Source organism: Chiloscyllium plagiosum, chromosome 1 (genome assembly GCF_004010195.1).
Source record: "Chiloscyllium plagiosum isolate BGI_BamShark_2017 chromosome 1, ASM401019v2, whole genome shotgun sequence".
Lineage (NCBI taxonomy): Eukaryota > Metazoa > Chordata > Chondrichthyes > Orectolobiformes > Hemiscylliidae > Chiloscyllium > Chiloscyllium plagiosum.
In genome coordinates, this window is record NC_057710.1 from 146,497,087 (window position 1) to 146,515,635 (window position 18,549).

Sequence of the window (18,549 nt, forward strand, 5' to 3'; positions counted from 1 at the left end):
TCTTTGTTCAGCAACACTCCCTAGGACCTTACCATTAAGTGTATAAGTCCTGCTAAGATTTGCTTTCCCAAAATGCAGCACCTCACATTTATCTAAATTAAACTCCATCTACCACTTCTCAGCCCATTGGCCCATCTGGTCAAGATCCTGTTGTAATCTGAGGTAACCCTCTTCGCTGTTCACTACACCTCCAATTTTGGTGTCATCTGCAAACTTACTAATTGTACCCCTTATGCTCGCATCCAAATCATTTATGTAAATGACAAAAAGTAGAGGACCCAGCACCGATCCTTGTGGCACTCCACTGGTCACAGGCCTCCAATATGAAAAACAACCCTCCACCACCACCCTCCGTCTTCTACCTTTGAGCCAATTCTGTATCCAAATGGATACTTCTCCCTTTATTCCGTGAGATCTAACCTTGCTAACTAGGCTACCACGAGGAACCTTGTTGAACACCTTTACTGAAGTCCATATCGATCACATCTACCATTCTGGTCTCCTCAATCCTCTTTGTTACTTCTTCAAAAAACCCAGTCAAGTTCGTGAGACATGATTTCCCACACACAAAGCCATGTTGACTATCCCTAATCAGTCCTTGCCTTTCCAAATACCTGTATGTTTGTAATTAATAAAGAAGGTTAATTTGTTTTGTGCAATGAAGAACAGTATTTTTCTACATCAGCATCAAAAAACAGGGACTAATACTGCCATCTTTACATTACGTTAGTATGTTGATCCTGCTGATAATGCTTCTTTACCTTGTTATTTACTTATTGAAGTAAGTGAAACAGGTTTTCTTAATTTCTAATCTTGCAATGTAAAAGACAACATCACTCTAGTTTCATTCATTCTAGCTAGGATTGGAAGAAATGAATCAATGTGAAGGGTAACAAGAAACAAACACAAACTAACATGCAGGCAAGGTGGAGAAGCCTACAAACTTGTAAGAAGTAGCAAGTTAAATGTGGAAAACTGGAGGTTCCAGTGATGGGATAGTGTTGCACATACAGGAAATGGCCCATAGTGGCATTCAAGTCACATTGTCAGCATTAATGCTTAAAAATACAGACTATCTGCAGTTAAGGAAGCAACATTAAAAAGATATTCTCACACATTATCTGAGGCACACCGACAGAACACAGGGAACTGGTCCAAAATAAAAACAACGAAGCTGGAAATCAGAAACAAAAACAGAAATTGTTGGAGAAACTCATCAGGTCTGGCAGCATCAGTGAGAGAAACCAGAGTTAATATATTTGGATCTAGTGACCCATCTTCAGGTGTGATTATAGTGAAAGCTGAATGACACGTCGGGGAATATTTTGTTCGGATAACCGAATGTTTGGATAATCGAATGTTTGGATAATCAAATGTTTGGATAATCGAATGCCAAATAGCATAGTTTAGCCAAGCATCGGGACCTTGCCTTCGTGTTCGGATAATCCAAAGTTCGGATAATTGAACGCCGGATAATCGAGGTTCCTCTGTGTATGCTGAAGGTGGCATGAGGGAGGGGGAAGAGTGAATGATCTGTTGAGATAGAGCCCAGAGAAAGAGAACAGCAGAGTTAATGTTTTGGGTCAAGTAACCTTTCCTCAGAACAGAATCAGTTATCAAGAAGGGTCACTCAAACCAAAGCGTTAACTCTGATCTCTCCCCACAGATGCTGCCTGACAGGCTGATTTTTCCAACAATTTCTGGTTTTGTTTCCGATTTATAGCATCTGCAGTTCTTTCAGTTTTTAAAAAGAACAGCAGTTGAGCAGAGACGAGAGTGTGGTGCTGGAGAAGCAAAGCAGGTCAGGCAGCATCCAAGGAGGAGGAGAATTGATGTATCAGGCATCAGGAAGGGCTTATGCCCAAAATGTTGATTCTCCTGCTCCTCGGATGCTGCCTGACCTGCTGTGCTTTTCCAGCACCACATTCCCGACTCTGATCTCCAGCATCTGCAGTCCTCACTTTCTCCTCGCGTTGAGCAGAGAAAGGAATGGGTAGTGGTCAGTTTGGGAGAATCAATAACTGCTAATTTTTGAACTTGATATTGAGTCCAGAAGGCCGAATGGTCCCGAAATGGAAAAGGAAGATGCTGTTCTTCCAGCTTGGGCTGAGATTTACGGGATTGGAAGAACAGTATCTCATTTTCCACTCTGGGACCTTGTAGCCTTTAGAGGTTAGTATCGAAATCAGTAAATTTAGGGCCTGAGCACCTCCTCCCATGTCCTTACCCCAAGCACCACACTTCAGGTCTTGTCATTACATGGGCAGCAACTGGAAACAGCTCATTGTCAGCTACCAATGAAGCTGAAAATGTGTTGCTGGAAAAGCGCAGCAGGTCAGGCAGCATCCAGGGAACAGGAGAATCGACGTTTCGGGCATAAGCCCTTCTTCAGGAATCCTCTCCTGTTCCCTGGATGCTGCCTGACCTGCTGCGCCTTTCCAGCAACACATTTTCAGCTCTGATCTCCAGCATCTGCAGACCTCACTTTCTCCTCAAAGCTACCAATGAACCCTATTAGCAGTTATTGATTTCCCTAGGCTGACCATTAACCAATACTTTGCCTGACCAACTGCTGTTCTCACTCTTTGGATGCCATCTCCATCTATCATTTACTTCTCCTCACTCCCCTCACCTCACCTTCAGCATAGATACCAATCTTTTCCTTGCTGCAATCAGTTCTGATAAAGGGTCACGGGACCCAAAATGTTAACTTTGTTTGCTCCCAGATGCTGCCAGACCTACTGAGTTTCTCCAGTAACTTCTGTTTTTATTGGTGCTGGAAACTGGTCAACCATTGCAAATGTAGGCTCATATGTATATGCTTAACAGTTTAACAAGTGACTCAGTTGCATTATTCCACATGTTTATTCATTGTAATGCATTCACCTGTACAGAAAGTGCAAATTACCCCAGCACAGTACTTTAGAGTAAAATTAATGTTTATATCTGCAACATTTGAGTATTTCAAGAGGAAATAAACTTACAATAATTGAAAGTAGAAGAAATCATTTGATCTGCAGAAAGACAGCGCATTGTTAGAAATGACACCAATTTCTATTGATATACCATTACAGAACTGTTTGGCTGCTGCATGACAACACTTGTTATGGACTTCTGCAGCAGTTCAAAGGAATCTATTGACATTTACTGGCTGAAAGAAAAGTCATGAATTCAATATTTCTGCAGCAGCTTTAACACTGTATTCAGCATTCGTCAATGGGAATCAGAGAAAAACTCTCCAATGGTTGAAGTCATACCTGGTGCGAATGGTGATGGTTGTGATTGTGGAGGCCTGTCATCTCAGCTCCACGACATCCTTACAGGCGTTCCTCAGGGTAATGTCTTTGGCCCAACCATCTTCAGCTGCTTTATCAATGACCTTTCTCCAGCACAAGGTCAGAGTGAGGATGTTTGCTGATAAGTGCACAATAATCTGCACCATATGTGCCTCCTCAGATACTGAAACAGCCCTTACCCATATGCAATGAGACCTGGAAAATATCCAGTCTTGGGTTGATAATTGCTAAGTGATGTTTGCACCGCATAAGTATCAAACAATGATCACCTCCAATAAATGAGAAAGTAACTATCTCCAATTGGCATTCAACAATGTTTCCATCACAGAATCACTTATTATCAACATCCCAGGGTTGTCATTGACCAGAGATTGAACTGGACTAGCCATATAAATACTATGGTTATGGTAGCCGGAATTCTGCAATGAATAACTCACCTCCTGTCATCCTATAACTTGTCCATCACACACATGACACAAATCAGGAGTGAAATACTCTTCACTTTCCCTTATGGGTACAGCTATAGCAACACTCAAGAAAATTGACACCATCCAGGATTAGGTAGCTGCTTGGTTAGCATCTCACCCATCATCACCTTCAAAATTCACTCCCTTCGCAACTAGACACATCCAGAAGATGTACTGCAGCAACTCAGGCTCTCCTGAGTGCACCTTCCAAACCTGCAACCTCCATCATTTACTGGAAAATAACAGAAGATGCATGAGAACACCATCAGTTACAGGTTCCCCTCCAAGTGGCACACTATGCTGTCTTGGAACTCCTTGTTGCTGGTTCAGAATTCTAGAACTCCTTTCCTGAGCATATGTTTTGAGTCTCTATGAGTGTCCCTTCACCCCAAGGACTGCAGCAATTCGAAAAGGCAACTCACCACTGCCCACTACAGGGCAAGTAGGGATAGGCAATAAATTCTCAGTGATACCCACATTCAATGAATAAATGAAAAAAGTGACAACTCTTCCAGGTTAATGTCCTTCTAATAATTCTTATTTTGATTTGTTGACAAGAACTAGTGTAATCCATTGCTAAAATTAATTCAGGCTTCTTGATTCAACAATTGTGCTAGTTGTTACTTGGAAATACAGAACTTGAGATTTGCTGAAAAAATACACATTTATTCAAAGCTTTCTATCTTGCACTCACAATTCACAGAGTAAAAATTCAAGGAGAAAACCAACATTTGTACAACTTAGAATAGACTGTGCTGATTGGTTGACAAGTGAACTGTGATTGGTATAAGCATTGTCATGAAAGACACATCTATTAATACTGATTGACACTAAACAGTCAGGCTTTGTTATATTTTAAAGGTTGACTCTGACTAAGAAATGAACCAACAAATGTCAGTCACCTGTTTTGTTGAGTTGAACCAGGCACTGGGTTTATAAATGTTCTTTTTGTCTTCAAACTGCTCATTTGACCTTACTAACCTATTCACCAAAGTAGTGCTCAAAATAGCTACAAGCATCTGAGCTGCAATACTATATCATAAAGGTCTAAAACCATAATTGTTTGAAACAGTATTTGTGGGTTCAGTTTTATGCCTGTCCAAATGGTAATTTTGCCATAAGATCCCCACTCGGGCCAGTGCTCAGGAATATCTTTGTTGAGTTCCATGAGAAATATTTCCAAAAGGATGACAAGTAACTTCAGTTCCCCTCACACTTCTGATATGTTACTGATATGTTTACTGTATTTCAATCTGCAACTGCATGTGATAATTATATGTCTTAATAAACTCCATCCTATTTTCAAATTGAGTTTTGAAATGGAGCAGTCAAGTGAGTTCCCTTTTCCTTGGTATCCTTGTTGAGAAATCTACTACTTGTCTAAGAAAAACCTACCTTCGTTGGTCAGTATAAGCATTGAGATTCCAACAATATGATGCCTTACCAGAAACGTCATAAATAAGCATTTGCTCAATGTGCAAACCTAATGCTGAAATAAGGCTCATCAAAGCCATCCTGCAGGTTATTCACTACCCTGATCATATAATTTCCTGGATATTGCACAAAATCATAGAAGGCCCCAAGGTCTGAAAAGTGCCCAGTGAACCTCAGATTGCTTGGGGGAAAGATATTTCAAACGTTTAAGCAACTGGTGAAGCTGGCTGTTTCACCTTGGTTCAAAACAAGTCGTGAATGCCAATAACAGAATATTGGTGTCAAGTCAAGAAGATGTTCTCCCTGAAACAGTCATGAGTAATGTAGGACATGATGTGATTCTACCAATTGGACAACAACAGCTTGAAACCCGCAATGTGCAAGAAATCATCCTGACAATCAACTTAGGATTGTTATTGAAGAGGTATGTTTTAGAGAATGAATTAAAAGATGACAGAAAGATAGTAAAATGGAAAGGTTTAGAGAGCAACTTCCAAAGACTAAAGCAAAGATTGCTGAAATCTTGGCGGCCAATAGTGCGGCAATTAACATTAGGGATGGGCAATAACTGGAAATGAAGCAGCACAAAGATCTCGGAGAGTTGTCGGGTTTAAGTGATTTGGAGATGCCAGTGTTGGACTGGGGTGCACAAAGTTAAATATCACGCAACTCCAGGTTATAGTCCAACAGGTTTAATTAGAAGCACTAGCTTTCGCAGTGCTGCTCCTTCATCAGGTGGTTATGGAATATAAGGGTTTAAGGAAGTTCCATAGCAAGGGAGGAATAAGGACACGGAAGAGCTTGAAAAGCAATATGAGAATTTTGTAATCAAGGCACTGTTAGATTGACAGCCAGTGGACACAAAAGTGATGGTTGAACGCAAATTAGGATAGAGCCAGCAGAATGTTGGATAACGAGTGGAAGATGAGGAGTAACCAGGATTGATTGGAAGGCCTAGTTTTGTTTGGGGACCAAAAACACAGATGTGGGTTTCAGCAGGAGCAGGGACAGAAATAGACAATAGTTAAAAGCAGGCTAGCAACACAAGGTCTTATTCCTGCAATGAAAGAACAAATGCATTTCCATTTAGCTCATAATGTAATGTCAATTTTCAATTTGTCACACCTCATATCTCCAGGTTCCTTTCAATTGAAGTGCATATTTCACTTCATCACTTAAGCTTGTCCAAGTTCTTTCCTCATTTGTGAATGTTGATATTCAGTATTTTTCACTACTCCCAAAGACAACTTGTACATATTAAATTGTGTTTGACAAACAGATTATAATAATGAAACATGTGGCCCTTAATTCAGCTAGTAAGGAAGTTATGACCTTAAGTATTTTTCATTATTAAAAAAACAAACTATTTATTGTATCATATTTTTTGCAATATAATAAAATGGGCACAGTATATTTACACAGTATTTTCCTATAACCTGCCAATCAAGCTGCCAATCATGTCACAGATTTGACTTGCATTATGGAACCAAAGAAAACATCAAACAGGAGCAAACTGGGTACCCACATTAGCAGAAATATCTATGTTGAACTGATCGCTGATCACAAATCAAATGAAAACATTCTATGCTTTATAAGTGGATTCTATAAACTAATACTAAGACCTTATCAATAACTTATCCTATGGTCGACCGTCATAAAGCACAAATTTTCTGCACTTCATATCATTGAATTTCAAACTGAGCAGAGTGAAAAGGGATGGGTTAACACACAGACAATTCTACTTAGGACCAGGGTCTCCAGTAAAATATAGTGCACTTGCCAGACAACCCATGTATACATTAGGTTTTCAGTAAAATTAAGCAGTTTGATTTAAGTATAGTGTTTTGTAGATGATTTCCTTTATATTGACACCATTAAAATATAATCTGCACAAAAACAATTTCAGATTATAAGCGGAAAATTCAGATTTGATTTTCAGCCAGACCCTAGAGCAGTTCAAGTCAGTCTTCCAGAAAAAAAAAGAGTCGAACACCCAGAGTTGCTGAGTAAGTAAACTATTTCAACTGGCAGCTAGATCAGAAACCAGAAGACATAGCATTAACATAATTGGCAAGAACCAAACAGATATTGATGAGGAGTTGTTTTGTACAGCAGTTTGTTATGCTTTGAAATTCAGTGCCTGAAACTAAAGCACATTCGATAGTGACTTTCAAAAGGGAATTGGATATATAGTTGAAAAAGTCAAAAATTGCTTAAAAACCATGGATGGGGCATGAATTGGATAGCACTTTCAAATTCTTACATGACAGGCTCCAAAGACAGCTTCTCTCCTGTAAAATCAATTACCTTCTTGTAATTCATTAATTTTGCAAGACAAGAGTTCTATTTTCGCATGCAAAATCTCAGTCATCTACACTGGCCACTGAAGCAGCATCTAGAAAGTAGCTCTGAGCCTGAAGTCCCTCACAAATTGAAACACCGATCTGACAAATTTTGTCGTGTGAAAATGGAGTGTGATGGTCAGGTTTTTTATCAGAGGAAATTCAGATGTAGAGTTAACCCTGCGTTGCATCTGTGTGCGTACACTGTGGAAGGGCAAAAACTTAAGCCAGAGTTTTAGACCCAGACACTGCATAGCACAAAGACATCAGCAGGAAACAACTCATGATAATAACAACAAAAGTGATGTGTTAGGATATATTGTAATGATAATCTAATATTGCGCAATATACATGCAGTGTTTTTGTTCAAGTCCTTGCCTAGCCTTTATTTAGCTGTTTATAGAGGTCCTGGAAAATTTTCTAAGAGGACCATTAGATTGTTCCCTGGTTTAAAAGTTCTTCACGATCACAACAGACTTGGAGAGCTGGATCATTTTGCTCTACCCATCTTACATAGTAACCACTTTCATCTGCATCTGTACTGTACAGTGCATCCAACCCTCCTGCTCCATTGCTAGTTATTTATGGTTAAGCTACATGAGATCACAGGTTAACATTTTTTTTTGTTGTTCATCATTAAAAGGGGGAAGCAAGCCTGGAGTGAATATTTTGTGATGTGGAGGTGCCTGTGTTGGATTGGGGTGGACAAGGTCAGAAGTCACACGACACCAGGTTATAGTCCAACACATTTATTTGAAATCACAAGCTTTCAGAGCGCTGCTCCTTCATCAGGTGAAGTGAAGGGAAGCACACTGGCACAGAATTTATATGATTCGGAGATGCCGGTGTTGGACTGGGGTGTACAAAGTTAAAAATCACACAACACCAGGTTATAGTCCAACAGGTTTAATTGGAAGCACACTAGCTTTCGGAGCGACGCTCCTTCATCAGGTGATAGACTAAGGAGCGTCGCTCCGAAAGCTAGTGTGCTTCCAATTAAACCTGTTGGACTATAACCTGGTGTTGTGTGATTTTTAACTTTGTACAGAATTTATAGGCAGAGAGATCAAAAGATAGTATGAATGGAGTTTTGACAGGCTGAATACCAAGTCTCTGCAGTTCATCAAAAGTGTCAGATGGTATGAGTTAAGCATCAACAGCTGTATAGCAAGTGAAGGGATGGCCTATGAACCAATTAAATGATGCAGTGTGATAATTACAAAATATTAAAAATAAGATGGTGCTAGAGCAAACCAAATGTTTGGAATAACATGATAGGTATAAGAGTCGCATGCTGAGGGTCTAACCAAAGTAACAAGTCATCCAAACTAATTAAGGTGGAGAGATCATAACAAGTTAACGGGGTGATGGTGTCAAAACAGGACAGTAAGGAAAATTTTACAAATACAGAACAATATGGTGGGGTTACATGTATCATGACATTGAACCCAAGGTCACTGTAGAAGCCATCTTCATTGGTGCAAAATTTGGCTCTCAGTTTCTGCTCGGTCATTTCTGCATTGTTGTATCACTTTGGAGAACACTTACTAACGATTGTAGGCTGAATGGCCTTGACAGCCGCAGTGTTTCTCGACTGGGAGGGAACATCTCTGGCAATTGTTGTGCGTGTCCATTCACCCGTTGCCGCAGCGTTTGCATGGTCTCTCCAATATGCCATGCCTCGGGGCATTCTTGCATGAAAGATGTGAGGTAGACAACATTAGTCGAGTCACATGAGTACCTGCCGTGTACGTGGTGAATGGTGTTCCCATGTAATGTTAATATCTTTAAGCAGACCATCATTCGCAGCTAACTACTCAGCCTTCAGAACAACAGCGATCACAACACTACTCAGCCCTGCCACGGCAACCTCTGCAGAACATCTCAGATCATCAACATGGATAACACCACTCCACATGGGAACACCACCAACATGTACACAGCACATACTCATGTTACTCAACAAATGTCTGCCTCATATGCTGCAGGCAAGGATTCCCTTGAGGCATGGTACATTGGCAAGACCATGCAGATGCTACAACAGATGAATGGACACTGTGCAACAATTACCAGACAGGAATGTTCCCTCCCAGTTGGGGTACATGTCAACGGTCAAGATCTTTGGGTAAGTGTCCTCCATGGCAGCCTTCAAGACACACAACAATGCAGAATCGCTGAGCAGAAACTGATAGCCAAGTTCTGTACCCATGAATATGGCCTCAACTGTGATCTTGGGTCATGTCTAGCCACATGTAATCCCATCATGCTCTTCTCTATTTGTGAAATCTTCCTTACTGTCCTGATTTGACATTATTACCATGGTAACCTGTTTTGATCGTTCCACCTTAAATAGTTTATATAGTTTTGGATTACTTGTTACTTTGGTTCAACTCTCAGCATACCTACCATGTTATTCCAGACATTTCGTTTATCTCTAGTACCATTTTATTTTTAATTTTTTTTAAATTATCTCCCTGTCTCAAGTAATGTAATCATAGGTCATCCTTTCACTTGCTATTCAGCAGTTGACACCTTACTCAAACCATCTGACACTTCTGAAGACCTGCAGAGACTTGTTATTCACCCTGTTAAAACTCCATTTGTACTCTCTTTCGATCTCTCTGCCTATAAATTCTGTGCCAGTGTGCTTCCCTTCACTTCACTTGACAAAGGAGCAGCGCTCTGAAAGCTGGTGAATTTCAGGGTGACTCCATTCATTTAAAAAGCTTTGTGGCTTTGAATTCAAACAAAAATAAGCATTTTCTGTGAAAAAATACCTTTGAGTTTCTCCTAAACTTTATTTTCCCAAACGTTAATCAATTGAACATTCGGATAAAATATTTGGTTAGGAATAACACACAAAAAAGTAAAAGTAACAAAACAGTTTCTTATAATCAAATAGGGAAATTAGTCTTTTATTGGAAACCCTACTGTGGAAACAAGCCATTCGGCCCAACATGTCAACATAGATTATCCCACCCGGGCATATTCCCCTAAGTAATGCACCTAGCCTACACATCCCAGTGCAGCTAATTCACCTGACCTGCACATCTTTGGACTGTGGGAGGAAACCCATACAGACACGGGGAGAATGTACAAACTCCACACCGACAGTCACCCGAGGCTAGAATTGAACCTGGGTCCCTGGTGCTGTGAGGCAGCAGTGCTAACCACTGAGCCACCATGCTGCCCATTTAGCATTGGCTTGACTTGTTAAAAAATTTAGATTTCACATCTCTCACTTTTGATGAGAGAATTTGCTCAGTCCAATTAAAATTAACTCAAAATTATCCAGATGATAGATGTTTGCTGGATATAAAAAATGCAATAAAGGATCAGAGCTAAATTATTAACATACAAAATATGCAAACTATATAATGCTAATTACCACACAATAAACACAGAGCAATTCAGGCAACTATATGTACTGTAACCTTTAATTGCTGTAAAATTGGTGCTGTCACAGCTGTGCAATAAGGAATTAAAAATTAAATATTAATATTATTATGGTCATATTTTGCTTTCTGCTGTTGGTGAATACGCCTTGCAGCATTAACATGGGTTTTCACTAGCAACACAAAGAAGATCCAAACATTCAGAAATAATAATCTGTTCAACTCTGTTGTACAAAGTCTACCGTAGCCAGTGTTAGAGAAAAACCAAATTTTGTGTACCACCTCATTAAGTAACTCAGAAATGCATGAACAAAATTCATATGATGTGAATTACTTTACAGGATATCGACAATGACAATACAAGCAAACACATCATCAAATTTGTACACAATAAGGTCCTATTACATCTATAATACAGTTCATGATCAATCAATCTATTTTTGTAGTTATGTTGTAATGTTGATTTTGTGAGAACTCCCTGCTCTTTCTCGCAAACAATCCAATTTCTCCTGCTGTGCCCATCAGGCTTCCAAAAATAAAATTATTTGTTCCCAAATTCTTAAACATAGTTAGGTGTGGCTATGCAATAGGCTTTTGGCTTCCTATAAAAGAAATTAAACTGAATCAAATATTTCTGGGGATTATTATTTCTAGGGAATAGAGAAAGTTCAATTCCCTTTTTTATCATGCAGAGTCAAATGTTGCTCGATAATGGATGAGAATGGTGGGATGTACATCAGTGTTTCAGATGGGTGTTTTGTAATATTAGTTGGTTTCTTTCATTGGTAATCTTGCTTGCTTGGTATTACTTTTGTCAGACCACCTTTTGCTATTGGCATGTTCTGATTTCAGCAGGGTACTTCAATTAGATGTATCTATATATGTATATATTTACAGTTTAACAGGTTTTACTCTGATTTTTTAAATTTGAATTGTTACATTACTCTATGTTTTCTTATATTTTGTGTTAGAAATGCTGTAAAAAGACACCAAGACTGGAATGGTCCATGGAATAATTATTTTTCCTGACGACTCATAGATTGACAACAGAAAGCAACATTCCCTGCCACTCTGTCGTGCTCACTGGTATGGAACAACAAAGTCATTTTATGACTTCATTTCACACGACTTCTTGGAAGATTCCAAAATACTGCACAAATCAGAAGGCATAATCACCGATATAAAAACTGCAACTTCAAACAAGTTGGTCAACTTTTCGATGAGCTTTATTTTAATATTTTGAGACTAAATTACTTAGTTGGTGCAGATTGGAAGTAACTGAATAGTGCAACTTTTCACTTTGTTCATATTAATTGGGAACCTGAAATATTTCACTGTGCATGCCCACTGCGCATTTTTACCATTGAAGAGACTGCAGTAGTATAATATTAAATGGGAATCACATGCCTTGGGTATCACTTAGTATATGTGGTGTTGTTATCCATTGATGTCCAAGTTCCATGACTCGCGACAATTTAAAACTTTCCTAATTTCCAATTTTTCAGGTTATCTTTCATACCTTACATTTTAATACACTCTTCCTAATTATGTACTAGATTCATGTTTATAAACACGAGATTTTTTTCTCAATATTTGTAAATCCAATCGCCCAAAATGGATTTTGAAGACAAAAATGAAAGTAATATCACTGTCACTTTATATAATAGGAACAACACTATGGCATATGGACTGGGACTCCCTTCTTGGGATGATTATAATGGAAGTATTCATGATATAAAATATTTACTGGTTGGAGTCTACACACTTATTACTATTCTAGGACTTCTTGGCAACTTCTTTGTTGTAATTGCACTGTGTAAAAATCTAAAACAGAAATCAATCATTAATTTTCTGATTGGAAATTTAGCCTTATCTGATATTTTAATTCTGCTGTTCTGTTCACCATTTACACTGACATATGTTCTTTTAGACCAGTGGATCTTTGGGGAGATCATGTGTTATATAGTGCCATTTGTTCAGTGTGTGTCTGTCATGGTCTCTATACTCATGCTAATGTCAATTGCCATGGTTAGGTATCATATGATAAACAATCCATTATCCAATCATTTTACCATAAATACTGGATATTTGCTAATGGGAACTGTGTGGATTATTGGATTTACTATTTGCTCACCATTACCTATCTTTCATAAAATCATAGACCTAAGTGAAACTGTTCACTTGGATACCTTAAAAAATACATACTTGTGCATTGAGTCATGGCCATCCGACTCTTACAGAATTGCCTATACCTTGTCCTTACTAATCATCCAATATATTTTGCCAATAGTTTGTCTAACAATCAGCCATGCTAGTGTTTGCAGAAAAATAAGTGCTACTGTGCCAAGCAGACAAGGAAGATCTGAAGAGAGTGAAATGATAAATTTAACCATACATCAACCAGCTAAAAAACAGTTGCAAGCACAACAGACAAAGGTGCAAGGATGGAACTATTCCTTTCTGAGAAAACACAAGAAGAGATATAGCAAGAAGTGTGCTAGTGTCATGCCTGTCATGGCTAAAGTTCAAGATAATGGCAAGACTCATAATGATCTCTTACTAATCCATGGGTCGGATAGTACACAGCCATTACCCAGTTCCTTTCTACCAGGTGTACCTGTATGTTTTGAAGTGAAAGCTATGGAATCTGAAGAGCTTGCAGATTCACAGAATGTTCCAGTCACACCAAAATCCATCACAAGGTTGAGGAAACGATCACGCATTGTTTTCTACAAACTGACCATAGTAATTGTTGCTTTCACTGTAAGCTGGATGCCTCTGCATATTTTTCACCTTGTAACTGACTTCAATGCTAACCTAATCTCTAACAGGCACTTCAAGCTGGTGTATTGCATCTGTCACCTGCTGGGTTTGCTGTCCTGTTGCTTGAATCCTGTGTTGTATGGATTCCTGAACAATGGCATCAAATCCAGTTTACAATCCTTGGTCAAATGCTTTTGGCTGTAATAATAAGAGGCCAATATCAGGTCTGGCACCACAGACAAAAGAAAAGGTGAAAGTGAGGACTGCAGATGCTGGAGATCAGAGTCGAGAGTGTGGTGCTGGAAAAGCACAGCCGGTCAGGCAGCATCCGAGGAGCAGGAGTATTGACGTTTTGGGCATAAGTCCTTCATCAGGATGCTGCCTGACCTGCTGTGCTTCTCCAGCACCACACGCTCTCAAGACAAAAAAAGCCCACTGAACATGTTCATCAGTCAATAGTGCAGCTTACATCTGATCACTAAGTTCATTCATACCTGCTCCCAAGTCATTCTAACTGTTCCCTGATGTTCTGCTCTAAAGGTGTTGTTAAAATAGCTCATTGCTTGCCTTACTTTATTCGATCTGAATAGAAAATAATTAAATGTTTCTGCTTTGTAGTATAGTGAAATTGAACAGGAAATAATAATTGAGTGATTATATTACTTTGTGCAATTAGTTACTTGTAACTAATAAAAATATTTATGGTCCTAGCTGTGTTCTTAAAATATATTGATAAAGGAGTGGAATTTTTATCCATTGATTCAATCTCATGGGTATTTGTAAACCTCACTTACACTATATTTCATTGGCTACTAGAAATAGATTAGTGTCCCAATTTTATTTAAGCCCAGCCTTTAATCACACATATTTTTAAAAGCATAATTTGATTTTGCGCAGTATGAGCCAAAGATGAATTAATGATATAAATGATCAACCTAGATTCCATATCCCAACTCTTAATATACTGTCCTAACCTCAGGAGAAACCACTATTTTAGACAGTAGTGAATATGCGTTCCCTTTTCTCGATTCACCATCAAATACAATGGTCTCAATCATGCTCCTATTTTTTTTACATAAATTGAAATTCCCCGTAGAAATAATTTCTTGAAATATATGTTGTACAAACAAGCTAAATGATGTTTTCATCGAATCCATAGAATCCCTACAGTGTGAAAACAGGCCATTTGGCCCGACAAGTCCACACTGACTCTCTGAAGAGCATCCCACCTCGACTCATCCCTCTACCCTCTCTCTGTAACCCTGCATTTTCCCCATCACTAATCCACCTAACCTATAGTTTTATATACTGTTGAAATTTTCTGTGTGTTACTTGCATTTAAACGTTTAAAATGAGTATGATATCAACATTCATTCAGGGAAATATTTGGTGTATGTTCTACAGAAATCCACATTGTTGTTTGAAGTTGTGTTGAAATCATATTGACTGTCACTTTCTCTGTAATACAGTGTGACAAAAGACAAAAGTGATAGATTTCTGTTTCTCTTTTACATATTTAAAAAAAAATAAAAATAGGCAAATGAATTGTCAGCGCAATTTTTATCTCACCAAAGTTACATAATCAGAAATGACTTCTGTCAAATTCCTAGAAAGGCTAAAGAATACTTTCTGGTAAAAGTATAATTTATTTTAAATAACTATGTAGCTGCACTTGTTGTTTTAAAAAGACTAGCTGTAACTTTCCAGACTGTTGGGTCTAATTAACCATTCAGAAGAGATAATTCTTATTAAAACCAGTCGCAGTGGGATGCAGGACCTCAGCAACTGATCTAAAGAAGTGTTAGTATTGCAATTTTCTCATTCAAAACTGCTACATGGTATAGTTCTGATTGTGAAACACTATATAGCTCAAAATAATAAATGGAACTGGAGCAGGCTACAATAAATATACAGTTACTGCAGTCTGAAAACATTCAACAAAATGACAACAGAATGATGCATTCAGAATTCTGTCCTTTTGTGTTTCTATAGATATTAAAGATGCAACTGAAACTTAGGTGTACTAGATTTAATAAGTAGGAATTCATGGTTTAACCTCTTTAGCTTCCATAGCTTTCATGAATTGTTAATGGTGAATTCAACACTCTCTGGTAGACAGTAGATTGATACATGGAAAGAGAATGAAATTGCTGCCTGCTTTTTATTTAGAGGAAATAATAAGAACAAATAATGTCAGAAATAACTAAGTAATACACATTCTTGTTGATTTATCACTTAGACCTTCCAGGCATTGTTAATTTTTATTATGTTCTAGTCTGATGTACTGACCGTATTCCTGAGTGTCCACTGCATCATGTTAAGCGTGAAAAAAGACAAACACTTCAAAGAGAATAACTCACAAGCAAGAATCAGGTTCATTACTGAAATGAATCAAATTGCAAGCTTTGAAAAGCAGAGCCTTCACACTTGAAAATTTTCTTTTTTTAGAATACTGTGCACACTGTCATTCGATGAAGAACAGTATAATGTAAATCTCTAAACTCTGCAACTTTTTCTCCATGGTATTATGTGAATAAACTGAAAATAACCGGTGACTTCTGTTTCTAGTCTTTTTGCATTACGTTGTTTTTATGGATAGCATTTCATGAATTATGCAAACAGTGAAGTGGGGAGAAGGCAGAGCTAACTCTACATGCCAATCAAGACACAAAAGACTTGACACAAAACAACTCAGAGTCTACATTAGAGTGGTGCTGGAAAAGCACAGCAGGTCAGGCAGCATCCAAGGAGCAGGAAAATCGACGTTTCGGGCAAAAGCCCTTTATCAGGAATGGATGCAGGGAGCCTCCAGGTTGGAGAGATAAATGGAGGTGGGGAGGGGGTTGGGGCTGAGGAGAAGGTAGCAAAGAGTACAATGGGTGGATGGGGGTGGGGATGGAGGCGATAGGTCAGAAGGGGGGTGGAGCGGATAGCTGGGAAGGGAGATTGGCAGGTAGGACAGGTCATGGGGACAGTGCTGAGCTGGAAGGTTGGAACTGGGGTAGGGTGGGGGAAGGACTACAATCTTCAAAGTTTCTTTAAGCTGAGAAGTCTTGCAGTTATTAGCAATTTTTCATCAGTTGGGCATTGGTATGAGCAGCCCTTATTTAATGTCTGTTTTATTGGCAGTAATATGGGAAATGATAGCTCAAGTTTCATGGGTACTTTGGGGACAGGTTGAGAAACAGGAGAGCTGAAAATATCATGGCAGAAGGCACTGGAAGCAGGATGGAGTGGAATATGGCTGGGCTGGTGGGAGGAGGTTTCACTTCCACCATTTTATGAACTGCTTTAGGTTTTATGAGGGGTGCATTCAGAGCCTTGCCATTTCTAACAAGATAGGTGCTTAGCATCAGATCCATTATGGCAGGCAGTGAGTGATAAATCTGCTTTAACAGGGTTGGGTACACTGGGTCCATAGTAGCTTTGTGCCAAACCGCACAGCGGAGGTATTCCATTGGATAACTCTTGTGATTTGACATTTGTATGTGAGGAATAACAGGGGTTTGGGAGTTGGTAGATAGTTAATTGTTCAGCTATTTGTTATGGGTCTCTCTCAGTCAGTTATTGAGACCTTCAGTGAGGAGGAATATGAAAGAAAGCTCCAGGCACCATTTGCCGGCCTCAACACCACAGTGTATGAGCCTAGAAATGGGGCACAGATGAGGACAGTGCAGAAGTGCACATAATCCGTCACCTACACTCACTTTAAAGCAGAGGGCGTACTGTCTTAGATCATAGAGGTGAGGCTCAGCTTTCTGTAAATGTTGTCAAAAAATGTGGAGCTGGAAAAGCACAGCCAATCAGGCAGCATCCGAGGAGCAGGAAGGTCAACGTTTCTAGCATAAGGTCTTCATCAGGAAAGGTGTAAATGTTGCTTCAGCAGCGTCAGCAAAGGCTGCACTTCTCTAGGAAGACAGTCATTGATGTCCATGTTGTGATGGAGGATGTCTTTAAGTAGTGCCCACCCAATGCCTAATATTACCATAGTGCTGAATTTCTATGCCTCAGGATCATTCCAGAGATCTTCAGGAAGGAGATATCCACCTTAGAAAATCAACAATCCACAAAAACATAGAACTGCTGAATAAGAACGACAGCATATGATGCTGTGAAATGAGAAATACAACTGAGGACTCATTCAAGATAATTTCAGCCAATACATGATCACATTGGTTTTATTTAAACACGTACAGGAAACAACTTTAAATCTTTTGCTATGTAGAAGCTGTGGAACAAAATGATTTGGTCTAGAGCTCTCATTAATTCTCACATACCATGCACAATTTTCACCGCTATGGAATCTACTCAGGCAATCTTCATAGATGATTAGCCACAAACAAGAACTTTGTTAACCTTTGAAGTATTTAATTCAGCATTAGAACAAAGGGCAATACAGCAAGGAACAGGCCCTTCAGTCTCCAAGCCTGCACTGATATATTTTGCCCTTCCATACTAAAATTGTCTTCACTTATAGGACCTGTATCCTTTTATTCCTTCCTATTCATGTATTCGTCCAGGTATGAGAGTGTGGTGCTGGAAAAGCACAGCAGTTCAGGCACATCCAAGGAGCAGAAGAATCGACGTTTCGGAAATAAGCCGTTCATTAGTAATGTCCGAAACGTCAACTCTCCTGCTCCTCGGATACTGCGTGACCGGCTGTGCTTTTCCAGCGCCACATTCTTCAGTCTGATGCTCCAGTATCTGCAGTCCTCACTTTCTCCCATTTATCCAGACACATCTTGAATGCTGCTACAGTGTCTGTTTCCATCACCTCTAGCTCTGTGTTCCAGGCACTCAAAACTCTTTCTGTGAATGACTTGCCTCGCACATCTCTTTCAAACTTCAGCCC

At 39.2% G+C, this 18,549-nt stretch overlaps 1 protein-coding gene across 1 annotated transcript in view; it reads left to right on the top strand.

The window, feature by feature from the left end:
• The window catches only part of LOC122554181 (neuropeptide Y receptor type 5-like), a 22,323-nt gene extending 6,071 nt beyond the window's left edge, over positions 1 to 16,252 (top strand). The window contains exons 2-3 of the mRNA XM_043698818.1: positions 11,906 to 13,967; positions 14,086 to 16,252. Of these exons, the coding sequence (XP_043554753.1) occupies positions 12,549 to 13,901 (1,353 nt within the window). The 5' untranslated portion in view covers positions 11,906 to 12,548 and the 3' untranslated portion in view covers positions 13,902 to 13,967; positions 14,086 to 16,252. The remainder of the gene's footprint in view (positions 1 to 11,905; positions 13,968 to 14,085) is intronic.
• Positions 16,253 to 18,549: the final 2,297 nt, after the last annotated feature.